This window comes from Lolium rigidum, chromosome 2, assembly GCF_022539505.1.
Source record: "Lolium rigidum isolate FL_2022 chromosome 2, APGP_CSIRO_Lrig_0.1, whole genome shotgun sequence".
Taxonomy (NCBI): Eukaryota; Viridiplantae; Streptophyta; class Magnoliopsida; order Poales; family Poaceae; genus Lolium; species Lolium rigidum.
The window spans coordinates 100,546,668-100,559,059 of NC_061509.1; the positions used below are offsets into that span (position 1 = coordinate 100,546,668).

Below are 12,392 nucleotides of genomic sequence, written 5' to 3' on the forward strand. Positions count from 1 at the left end.
ACTGCGAGGAAATCTTTCAAACCCGTACCGAACTCGCCGGAGAGTCGGTTACCGTACATCCATTGTCGATTCATCTGCATTATTATAATATAAAATATATAATTAACCATCATGCATTTGTTAAACTAACTAGCTACAAACAATATAAATTAAACAATGAACTACACACACATGCACATTTTATCAACGACACATCAAAGGTTCAAGTTGCTAACCGCGATCGAGGAGGAAAAAATAAATGAGAAAGCTCAAGTGTGGCTCCAACACTTCATATCATGTTTGTTTCATGCTCTTGGGGCATTTCATCAAACACCTTATGTGCATAAGAGGAACCAAAAGCAAACCTAACACCCACTTGTGAAGCTTGTGAAGAGAATGACACCAAATGGCTAAGTGTTGGGCTGCCGGGTGGGTATATATAGGGAAGGGCTTTAGTCCGGTTGGCTCAGCCAACCGCGACTAAAGGCCTTCGGCACTTTAGTCGCGGTTGGCTCTGGCCAACCGGGACTAAAGCTCCCCACGTGCACCGGCTGGCCACCGAGCGCCCTGGGCCCAGGCCTTTGGTCGCGGTTCGCCACACGAACCGCGACTAAAGACCCCATTAGTCGCGGTTCCTTTACCTTCGCGACTTATGGGGCTCACCCGAAGCCTGTTTTTCCACCAGTGGTTGTATCGTGGTGCAGCGTTGTATCGTGGAGTGGAGTTGTAGCCTTCTTGGCTTTGTACCGGCTGTCTTGGTCTTTCTTCTATGCGATTGATACACCTTTCAGGGTGTATTCTCGAAAAAAAAAAACCAGTTTTCTACCGAAACTTTCCACGGATATATGAACGAAGAATTTGATGATAACCCACCCTAGTTGGTGCCACTTTTATCATAACCTCCCCTTGTGTCGCTGACACGTGGGGTCCGGCCCCACGTGTCAGCGACACAAGGGGGGTTATGATAAAAGTACCCCCAACAGGGGGGGTTATCATCAATTTTTCCCATTTCAAATTCGTGCCCGATACTGTCACCTTATCGCTGCTCCGCCCTTGTCCACACGCTTCCCCTCCCTCCCGCTCTCATGGCAGCGAGCCATGGCGTCTCTCCTCACACCTCACCCTCTCCCCACCCGCCTCGCCGCAGCCTCCTCGTCCTCTGTCTCCCTCAAGCGAGTCCTTCCTCCACTTGCATGCCATGCCCGCAACCTGTTCGACGTATTGCCCCAAAGCGACGGCAACTCTGACGTCGTTGCAAACGGCAACCCCTCAAGAACCGAGGAAGGTGGAGCAGGCTCGGTCAGCGTCCCACGTACAACGGCTCAGGGTGGAGTGACCCGGGAGGCAAACCTGTCTGCGAGTCAGGGAAGGGACCGTGGGGCAAGGCGCTGGATAAGAGGGGGTGACAGGCTTGTGCTCGGAGAAGGCAAGGAGGGGGAAGTTGTACAGACGGGTTGGAGGGGAGGCCATGGAAGTACCGGGGGATCTGAAGGGCGCGGGCGGGGCAGACGCTGGATGAGAGGGGTAATGCGGGTGCAGGAACCCGTGAAGGCTGCAAATTTGGCAACAAGTGGTGAAGATAGAGGAGTAGGAAATGTGAGTAAGAGGGGGAAGCGGTCGAAGGGCAGTGAGCGCGGAGTCAAGCTGAGAGTTGAGCTGGATATGTGCTCAAAGAGAGGAGATGTTATGGGAGCAATCGACCTGTATGATTCTGCGGTGAGGGAGGGGGTCAGGATGGGGCAGCACCATTACAATGTGCTGCTTTACCTGTGCTCTTCTGCCGCCCTTGGAACTGTGCAACCGGCAAAAAGTGGCACCAATGGTAAATTAAATTCTGCATCGGCTGAAAGCTCGGGGTGTTCAGAGGACAACGATATGCATGAAGACCCTGTTCATGACCAGGAGAGAAATAAGTTCAGTTTGTTCCGTTTGGAGGAAACAGCTAGCGGCATACCGATAAGTGATGAGATCAAAGAGTATGCACGGACTCGAGGGTTTGAGATATTTGAAAAAATGCGCTCGGAGAAAGAGAGGGTTCAGATGAGTGAGGCTGCGTTGACTGCAGTTGCCCGTATGGCGATGTCCATGGGGAACGGTGACATGGCCTTTGAAACTGTCAAACAAATGAAAGAGCTGGGTATAGCACCAAAGTTGCGCTCATATGGCCCTGCGTTAGCAGCATTTTGCAGCAGCGGCGATGTTGATAAGGCATTTGAAGTAGAGGCCCATATGTTGGAGTCTGGGGTCATACCTGAAGAGCCTGAATTGGGGATGCTTCTTAGTGCTTCTGTGGTCGCCAGACAAGGTGATAGGGTCTATTATTTGCTGCATAAGTTCAGGACTACTGTAAGACAGGTATCTCAATCTACAGCCAAATTGTTAGAGGCTTGGTTTAGTAGCTCAACAGCATCCAAAGTGGGGAAGAGAAAGTGGAATATCTCTGTTTTAGCAGAAGCAATTGAAAATAATGGAGGGGGTTGGCATGGTTTGGGTTGGTTAGGGAGGGGAAAATGGATCATAACACGCTCCCACATTGACAAGAATGGTGTCTGCCTTGCTTGTGGAGACAAGTTGGCTATTATAGACCTTGATCCAAAGGAGACAGAGGATTTTGCCACAATGGTGGCAAAACTAGCTCTCAAGAGAGTGAAGAACTCAAACTTTGAGAAATTTCAGGTAATACCTTCGGTTGCCATTTTGTTCGCTTTTTAACTATGTAGATACATATGTGTTGCCACCAATATGATACAGAATTGATAACACCAGATACATGCATGCTAAATAATCATGTGTTGCGAACTTGCGATGGATAAAACAAACTAGACTAAGCAATAGGTCGGACCACCGGTGACACTAATCTGATCCTGCAACAGCCTCATTGTTGCATCTTACATATTATTGGTTTTTTTCAAGTAATTTGATTCCTACTTTGGTGGCAAACAGAACAACAATCTCAAACGCTTGCAGCAGATCCAACTGATCACATAAAGAGGGGAGAAGTAGAGTAGGTGAATGGAATGCCATAAGTTCATGACCGATTGACATCCTTCTAGGGGTACATCGAAATAGTTTTCAATTCAAAGATAAATCTGCATTGCGTGTGAAGTAAATATCCAACAATAACAAAATTCCAGCATGCACAACCTTATTGTAACTTCTATCTTGTAGTTCTCCATCTTGTTTTGCTTTTTACAACGAAATGTGGAAATAGATTTGCAAATATTCTGTAATATCTTAATTCTGCACCGAATGATTTTTTTCTGTAGACCTGCCAAATGCTACATTTAAATAAAAAATCTTAAAATCGAAACTAGTTTGATACTTTTAAAACTAGTGTTAGCACTGTTTGTACCTGATACATTGGAAGTAAGCATGCTTCTTGCTTATCCACCCAAGCTTCCATATAATAGCTGCGCTATAATGGAGCCCAGCATATATGGTGCTGCTTCTCATTAAGTATATATCTTACCGTTTGCACCTTATTTTTCTTATTCAGAAATGGCTGGAAAAGCATGGCCCTTTTGATGCAGTTATGGATGCTGCCAATGTTGGTCTTAGCCAGAGTCATCTTTCCTTGAGTAAGGCGAGTATGTTGCAACACGTCTTCTTCTACTTGGGCTAGTTTAAGAAAAGTAACTCACTCATCAGTTCACTAGCAGGTCAGTGCTGTTGCTGATGCCACACAGAAAAGGTTTCCATCAAGAAAGTGGCCTTTGATAGTTGTGCATAACAGACATCTCGCTGGAAAACACATGAAAAACCCTGCTAATCAGAAGTTGGTTCAAAAGTGGAAGCAAGCAAATGCTGTATATGAAACCCCCACTGGCTCAAATGATGATTGGTAAGCGCTTTTGAGATGCCTCTAGGAACGTCTACAATAACTTCTGATTGTTATTGATGTCTAGTTTTATTATCTGTTTTGAGTTATCAAGAAGCTCAGTTTGTTTTATTGATGTCTAGTTTTATTATCTGTTTTGAGTTATCAATGTTTTGAACATTAATCTAAACGAAAAGAACTTCTTCGTGATAAACCATTAACCGTGCAATGTAGTGCTCTTTGTTCCTTACCGAGTGGTTGTTGTCTTGGTTCTACATGGCCACAGTATTCAAAATTCTCGCTTTGCCGGTTACCTTGGTGCTATCCATAAAATATTTGTTATGGTATATCCTGCTCTCGTGAAGTAAGTAAATTAGTTTTTTGCGAATATGTGTAAGTAATATTGTGGGCATGTAGTTCAGGTACTGGTTGTTTGCTGCAATCAGATGGAAATGCTTGATGATTACAAATGATGAAATGAGAGACCACACATTTCAGCTCCTGGAGAAAGACTTTTTCCCCAAATGGAAGGAAAGGCATCAGGTTTGGACCATGTATTTAATAGAAAAGTGTTTTATTTATGAATAGTCTAGGCTAATTCTACTTTTCCTCTGTCAATTATGATGTTGATACTTTTTAGCATGGATCTAGCAAAACTAACAAGCTACATTATGGGAAAATAAAACACTTCCATCTGAATGTTTGAACATGTTGAAGATAAAGACGAATGCGACTGTAACAACTTGAGGTGACATGTACTCAAACATCTAAAGAAACTAGATGGCCATGGAATTGGTATAACATGTATTTGCATGTACATGCTATATGTTAAAAAAATACATATACAAAGAAATATGTTCCGCACGAGGTTTCAGAGCCAAACTCTGTAGCACATTAGCACTTGATATTTTCATTAACACACACTATATTTTTCCGTAATCATTACTTATCAAAGAACATTAACAGATATGACAAAATAAAGTGCTTGCTCATTCACAGTGTCATCTTTACTAACAGGTACACTTCACTTTTGGGGACAACTGTGTTACATTTCAAATGCCACCTCCTTGCTCGGTTGTGATTCAGGTTTGAATTTAGCTATTTATTTAGCTATCGACTGAAGAATTAAGTGAACCAATTCCTCTACTTGAAGCACCATATTGTAGTTATTTGATTCGTTCATTGATTTATATCATAATTTCTCAAGATGGTTAAGGAGAATCTAGGAAGATCATCATTGCTGTATGATCTCAGATACCGAGATACCATCGTTTAGCATTGATAAAAGGCTCGTATTGAATGGGTCTTTTAGGTAGTACATCTGTAACATCTGTAGTTCTAGCTTCGACCTTTAGCTTGCAATAATTAATCAGGCATACATATGATTGATTTATGGGTTGTTCAGGAATTCGTTAACTGGTAACGGCTCGCTCGGCCACTGAATAGCGATTAATCGGCCAATTCGGTAATCAGCATTTATCGGCTACTCAGTGAGCCACTGAGTAGCGATTAACTGGCCATTTAATCGGTGATTCGGCCGAATTCTTGAACAATTTTATGCACAGACAGGATTTTCTTTTGTTTTCAATGCTTCAATCAGATTCATGTAGCTCATTGTTCTCTATCTGGTCAGACTTTTTAATTGTCTGCCATTACCCCTAAATCCCAGGAATCGGAGAAAGGCCATTGGCATATCCCGGTCACCAAGGAAGGTTCGCCAGATGGAGAACAGACCTGGTTATGCATGACACGCCGTAATCACATGCATAATATAATGAATCAAGAGTTGATTCAAAACTTCTGAATGAAGCATGATGTCCTTTTAAAGCTAAATGTTGACCATTCTTTTCTGAAGTATGAGGTTAGTATCTCATTTGGTCTCTATTTATCTACTATCTGTGCATAGAATTGTACGGCAGTTTTTGGATCCTAAGCTTGAGGGTAACTAGATATGGGACCAACCATAAAATATTTTCAGGATAACAGATGAACCATGTTATCTGGCTAAGTTAGTTATTTTTCCCTATATAAGCAATGTTGTTGATGATTGCCTTCTGCTTGAAACAGGATCTCTTCTCAAAGGCAGCATTTCTTCTACTCTTTTCATTTGGCACCGCTAAACAAGTGACTCTCCCACATGATAGGAAAAGGACTAAAATTTGTTGTTATAATGTAGTTTAAAGTTGTAAGATTAATAGGGTTAGTTTTAATTCCATCTGTAGATATATGGCTTGGTTTGTGTCACCATGTTTGTCCGTTTTCTTGGGAACTGTCATTTCGCTACATTTGTTCCTTAAGATTTTAGCTAATGTAACTATCAATTCCTTCTCTTTTATCAACTCTTTTGGGGAATCTCTCTTATTGACATCAGCATAATAGTATTGTGTTTTCTGTTCAAACATGTTATACTCCCTCCGTACCATGAAACATGTCTTTGATTTGTCTAAATTTAGATGTTTCGTGGGACGGAGGAAGTACATTTCCATTATATATCTGCTTATTTAATCAATGAAGATACCAGGCGTTTTTTTCTCTCGAACATATGCCCAAACGCGTGCCACTTTTATTAGAAGAAGAACACCAAGGTGGTGCAAAGGTTACAAACGAAACTGCTAAGAAGCAAACTAAGCTAGCCTACAAAGCTAAGCATTTATAGTAAGTATTAAATTGCGTCGCATAGTACTAAGAGAAAAACACCCGATGTAGCTTAAAAGATGCAACACGACGAGATAGAAACAGGCGAAGGCACCCTCGTCCTATCAGATTGGCAAGAGGGTGCAGAGAATATCAAGATGAAATATGAACTGCTAATATCCTCTTGCTAGAAAGCTATAGTGAAATGGAACGGGATATACTGGAAACTCTTGGTCACTGCCTGATTTTTGTACAGATAGATGTCGATGACACTAAAACTGATAGCTGCACTACTTTCTAAAAAGGGAAATTATATCAATAATCCATCTGCCATTGTACAAAAAGTGGCGAAAGGAATTATTAACTGTGAGGTGGAGCTTCTGCTGGTAGCAAATGAAGCACAATCAATCATCTCCTCAACCATTCTTCTTACAAGCCACCAACTTTCCCAGCTGCAGGTTTGGTCTGCTTCAGTTTGGCGATACTAAGAAGATCACCAAATAGCGAGTCTTCGGGTCTGCTTGATTTATTCTGCTGCTTCAGAGAAAAGGGCGTCGCTGCTCCATTCGAAGTACCATCTTGAACAGAAAGCCCATTCATTCTCTGGGAAAGTTCATTCGCACTGGTATACGCGTATGCGGCATTCGGGATATAGTAGCCTCCAGATTGCTGCCCATACCCATAACCGGCCATTTGAACAGCATATAACTGTTGATGGTTCATCCCATAAAACTGTCCACCAGCCATCGGTTGAGAATACATGCCCATTCCTTGGTTAATTTGCATTGAATGATACATGCCCCCATGTTGCATGTTTGGCACATACTGTGGTGATTGTAGAGCCCCATGTGGCATGCCTGGCACTGGTTGCGGATGCATTCCTCCTGGTTGTGCCCTCGCGATTTGTTGCGTTGAAATGAATCCTTGGCCAATTTGTGTTGATTGGGGTGGCATGCTGACAGGCTGCAATGACATCGCACCCACTTGGCTGTATTGGGGCTGGTTACCCATGGACTGTTGAATTTCCCAGGGTGGTGGTGGAAGGTCTCCATTTTGATTCTCTATACCTGTTAATAGGAGATTGTCAGATGCTCATGGAGCTATTTGAAATGGAAAGAAGGTGCACATACTTTCTGGACCAAGCTGAAGGGCTAAAAAAAGTTGACAATGCATTAGCCCTAACAGTGTGGTGTCTAGGCACATACTGAATTACATGTACACGAATACAGGACTACATGTTTTGTTCAGCGTGAGATATTTTACACCGACCCTGTGCTATATTTGTAGGCACTATTTTAAACTATATAATCCATCGATTAAGGACGCGGCGAGTGTTTTGCCTACAGTTTCAGATTAACAGACACATAATAATACTATTGTAGGCCTAGCAAAGCACTTGGGATAAGGAAAGCAGTGTACCATAACTTAGTGCCTGCTGTTGGGAATTCATTCCATAAGCAGGCTGGCCATCCCATGAACTTGTGGATTTCGGTTGAGAGTGCTGACCGTATGGCACGATGGCATTGGTCATATCCCCATTTGAGTAAGCAGTGGGCTGCTGAGGCAGCATAGGTTGCACTGCAGCATGATATGCTTGAGATGAAGGGAAAGTAGAATTTGGAGTCGAAGAGTTTGTAAGGTTATGCTTGTTGTTGTTGGAAGCGGTGTTTTGTTGGAACATGTCTGCAAGGGCTAATACATTCTGGTCTGAAGCTGAATATTCACTGACTGGAACGAGCGCCAGTGAATTTGCAGGTTCAGGTTTGATGTACTCGTCTCCGCTAAGGAGGTCGATATTGGGAGCTCGTGTTGCGACAGCTTTTGAAGTGCTGGATGATGGAGGCGCAGGAAGTGCTAGTTGCTCAAAGGGTGCTTGCTTGCTTGCACTTGTAGTTGCCGAGGACCTGAAAACCGAAAGATAAGTTAATGTTTTATGAAGCAACAGCAGCTTTGTCAGGGGAGAACCCAGATGATTACGAAAAAACTTGAGTGCCAAAATAATTTCACACTCAATTCCAACTTGCAGCTGTTCTTGAGAATTTTCTTACTGGTGTATATTTCTAGTATAATTTGTTGAACAAAATGCTTGACATAATTTGCCAACCTTTGAACTGGTTCTTTAGTAGTCTGAGAATGGCCATTCTGGGACTGGAGCGGCCTCGGCTTCTCTACCCGAACTGCTATGCCAGCAGCGATAGCATCGTGTTTTCCTAGAACACGCTGCAAATCATCATTCAGAGAAAGACCCTGGCTGAGCAACTCCTCATCCCTGTATCAATTCAGTATCTGAAATAAGAAGCTTTTTACTGGCACAAAATTAACAGATTACAAAATGCCAGCGATAAAATCAGCTGCAGAAAGGAATCACTTTTCAAGACTCGCTGTTTAGATTTTTTTTTAGCACTGCATAAAACACACAGCCCAGTAACGTACAGGCTCTACTACATACTAGTTTACTATTATAGGCAGCTGGAATTGTCGTCAAGACGTAAATAGACGCTCAGAGGTTACTGCAGACATTTCATAAAACATAGAATATATACATCACAAATGTATTTTTTCCCTTTCAGTTGCATCTCACACTAATAACATGTGGTTCATTCATACCAGAAATAAATAAATCCCCTATTGGCACCATATTGGGTGCATCACTAGATGAATTATCAGCAATATTTATGATAAATGAACACTTAAAACGCCTGCGAACTGGCAAGAGACGATCAATAAACATACGAGGAGCTGTTGACAAGCTGCACCGCCCTCTGCTTGTAAGAACGACACTGATCCACAAGGTCAACGATGACCTCCTGCCGAAGTTCCTGCATATTCAGTGTAACTTTTTTTTACCTGCTCTGCTAGATTGATTACAGTTATTCTTTTGTTGATGTATGACTGGTAAATTCAGGTGCATCAGGAATGTACCTCTTTTTTACTTGGATCTAAAGCATTCAGCATCTCTGAAAGAACGTCCATGATACCTCGTGCATTCTGAATTTCTGTCATGCTAGTGAAATGACAATGGACATTTCCAAAAGAAGCAGAGGTTCAGATTTCAATAAGTTGCAAACAAGGAATAACAAGAAGAAGTTCACAAAACTTTGTACTTCCAAAAACAGGTAACAGAAAGCAATCTCGTACACAACCATATAAAAGCAAACTGAGAAGCAATACGACTATACGATGAAAGTAGAAGGAAATAAAACCCAACCACCAGAAACAGAAGTGTTACATAAATTCTTAAAATCTTCTTGCCGAGTTGGGATGTTAGAAACGATTCATGGGAAAAGTATTATACATGGTCAAAGAATAGTCTGGAACAGTCACCAACTTACAGAAACAACCAAAATAACAGAGATAATAAATACATTATTACAACAGATGTAAGGAGGAAACTGTGTTTGCACAACAAAAATTGATGAATATATTTTGCATTGTTCTTCAAATCTGTTCGTTGCTCTTCAGTTGAGTAGTATGATAGCAGTTTCATACATGTCAATTGTATGATTGAAGTTTAATTTGGCATACCTTATGGCAGGAAAATCCTGCACTGACGATTCAGGGGCATCGTGATGAACATCACGTAAAGCAGGAGGATAGTTTTGTAGAGGCTGAGTCTGTGGAGGAGTAAGTACTGGCACAGAACCCTCTGATCTTAGAGGAAATACTGTTCCAGCACGCTGGAATATAGATGGAGGTTGGCGTTGGATTAGTTCACAAATTTTGATAATTTAGAAACAACATAACTACATTATTGCATAATCAGCAATTGTCAGCTTAAAATCAAAGATAAATGTAGCTTATTTCTGTTACAGCCGTTTTGGAAGATGGCAACCTTTATGGGGAAATTGAGATTGAAAAAAAGATCTGACGTTATTAAAAGATCACAAGATTCGATGCTTGTAATATTACCAAGAGCTCCTGGTATGCTGCATAGTATTGTGGATATCTTGCACGCGCGCCACCGAAAACTTCTTGCCAAGTGTCTATCAGCGTAAGAATCTTGTCTTTTACATGATAATCAGGCTAGAAACAGCACACACATAAAGAAATTAGACTTACTACGGAAAGCCAGTACATGTTGAAGTTTGAACTGCTCATACATACCCTTTTCTTAACTATCTTCACCATGTCATGAAGTATGTCTCTCTCGGCAACTTGCATATGGACAATGTCCCCACAATTTTTAATCATTGTCTCCAGCAACTGAGATAAGCAAACCAGTACACTGATCAGTAGTCGAGTAAAGGATTGCTTAAACATTCCCACAGTATTAGAGCACCTCAAATGCAGAAGTCTGCAACATCTGCACTTATCCTTCTACTGGAATGGCAGTTTAGATGCATATACGAAGAAAATTGGGTTTTAGGATCATATACTTACAGTGAGAGCAAGAAGCTGGACCTTGGAGTTCTTGTGCACAATGCGTTTCTTGAGGGACTTCAGGACATCTTTTGTTTGCCTATGAATATAACAATATAAAGACATTTACAACAAACTGATAACGGCACATCAAAATTACTTGGTAGTCTTTGTCTGATTTGACTAAAGGTATAGCAGTGAAGCCTAACAAAGAAAAACACCTTGAATTGATCAACTGTTGGACACACCCCCAATGCAAATTTTGAGTTAAAAAAAGCAAGGCTAGCTTAAGTCACAGAGTCATAATCTAAAACGAGACCTGTCAAGAAGGTCGATCTGGAATCCGTGGAAGCCGTGGAAATTAATCACGAAAGGCAGTTTTTGTTAGTGCTCAACATAACCCTGGGTGGCCAGATTTATTAGAACAGCAACCTTTTGTTAACTTGTTAATTTTTTTTGTTTCTTTCTTCCTCTCTGTACTTATACAAAACAAAATTTTATAAATATGTGCAGTAGAAATCCTAAGGTTTCCCGTAAGGAGAAAACTTGAAGCCAAAATTGAGTCGCAAAATATGTAAGTTTCTTCAACAGAATTAGCCAATACAAGAACAGAATCAGCACCATGAAAAAATACATAGGAGAGGGAGAGGGAAAATTAATCGTTGTGCGTCCTCACCCGGGGTCGCGGTTGAGCGTGTCGCAGATCTCCAGGTTCATGGCCCAGTCGGGGCCGATGAGCACGTCGCTCGTCGAGCGGACCACCGACGACGACGACGACGGCATCTTCTCTGTTGGCCACGATAATTCCTCCTCCCTTCTCTCCCTCCTGACCAGGTAAAGCCAAGAAATGGAAGACACTTTTGTCCCGCGGGCGGAGGAAGGCAAGTAAGATCGTGGAAAGGAGGATTCGCGCTCCGGGATGGGATGGCTTCGTTCCAGGGCGGGGGCAACGATGATTCGATAATTCTGACGTTGTTCGTCCTCTTCCGTTTGGTTCCTTGTGTCGTTTGCGATCGGGTGGTTGTCCTTCACGCTTCTCGTCCCCTACTAGGTGTTCTTTTCCATTCCCTTTTTTGTATTTTTTCAACTGCCAACAAAAAATATTTTGACCAAATCATGTACTGTACTACACTACTCCTTACGCACTGTGAAGCGGCATTTGTTTGCTCGGTAAGTAGTCCATTTTCACTTATTCAAGTGTGTTGAATTTGGTTTCTTTTATTTTAAAACACAGTCGCTCACATGCAAACATGTACACTCTTTTTTTTACCTGAACATGTGCACTCCTATCTTCAACGAAAGCCACAAGTATAGCCGGAGTTACACATAGCATGTTTTTTTGAAAAATTCTTAAAGTTTGAACAAAAAAGTCCAAAAGTTTCAGATAAACTAGTCGGCCGAGATTTCAAGAGAAGATGAGCCGGAGAGCTGAAATTTTTTTCCTGTTTATATTTAGCTGTATATCTTTTTGATGTTATTGATCATTAAAGTAAACTTAGATGATGTGGTGCGGACTGATGATTAAGTTGTCTAGATATAGTTGTGTCTAGATATGTTTTAATGTGTAGATATATCAATATCTACAAAGAGTTGAGTCACTTGT

The 12,392-nt window shown here is 41.8% G+C and overlaps 2 protein-coding genes across 2 annotated transcripts; one reads left to right on the forward strand and one right to left on the reverse strand.

The window, feature by feature from the left end:
- The first annotated feature begins 1,035 nt into the window (after window positions 1–1,035).
- LOC124692137 (proteinaceous RNase P 1, chloroplastic/mitochondrial-like) lies at window positions 1,036–5,442 on the forward strand. The gene is made up of 6 exons (XM_047225440.1): window positions 1,036–2,655; window positions 3,476–3,562; window positions 3,639–3,820; window positions 4,219–4,339; window positions 4,814–4,882; window positions 5,004–5,442. Exons 1-6 carry the CDS (start codon window positions 1,078–1,080, stop codon window positions 5,070–5,072), a joined length of 2,106 nt encoding a protein of 701 aa, XP_047081396.1. The 5' UTR covers window positions 1,036–1,077; the 3' UTR covers window positions 5,073–5,442.
- A 1,184-nt stretch (window positions 5,443–6,626) lies between these two features.
- LOC124692138 (TOM1-like protein 9) lies at window positions 6,627–11,814 on the reverse strand. Its single transcript, XM_047225441.1, has 10 exons — window positions 11,466–11,814; window positions 10,811–10,889; window positions 10,535–10,633; window positions 10,340–10,453; window positions 9,956–10,107; window positions 9,353–9,434; window positions 9,164–9,249; window positions 8,535–8,699; window positions 7,850–8,334; window positions 6,627–7,497 (listed from the first exon to the last, which is right to left on the reverse strand). The coding sequence occupies exons 1-10, from the start codon at window positions 11,570–11,572 to the stop codon at window positions 6,860–6,862; spliced, it is 2,007 nt and encodes a 668-aa protein (XP_047081397.1). The 5' UTR covers window positions 11,573–11,814; the 3' UTR covers window positions 6,627–6,859.
- Window positions 11,815–12,392: the final 578 nt, after the last annotated feature.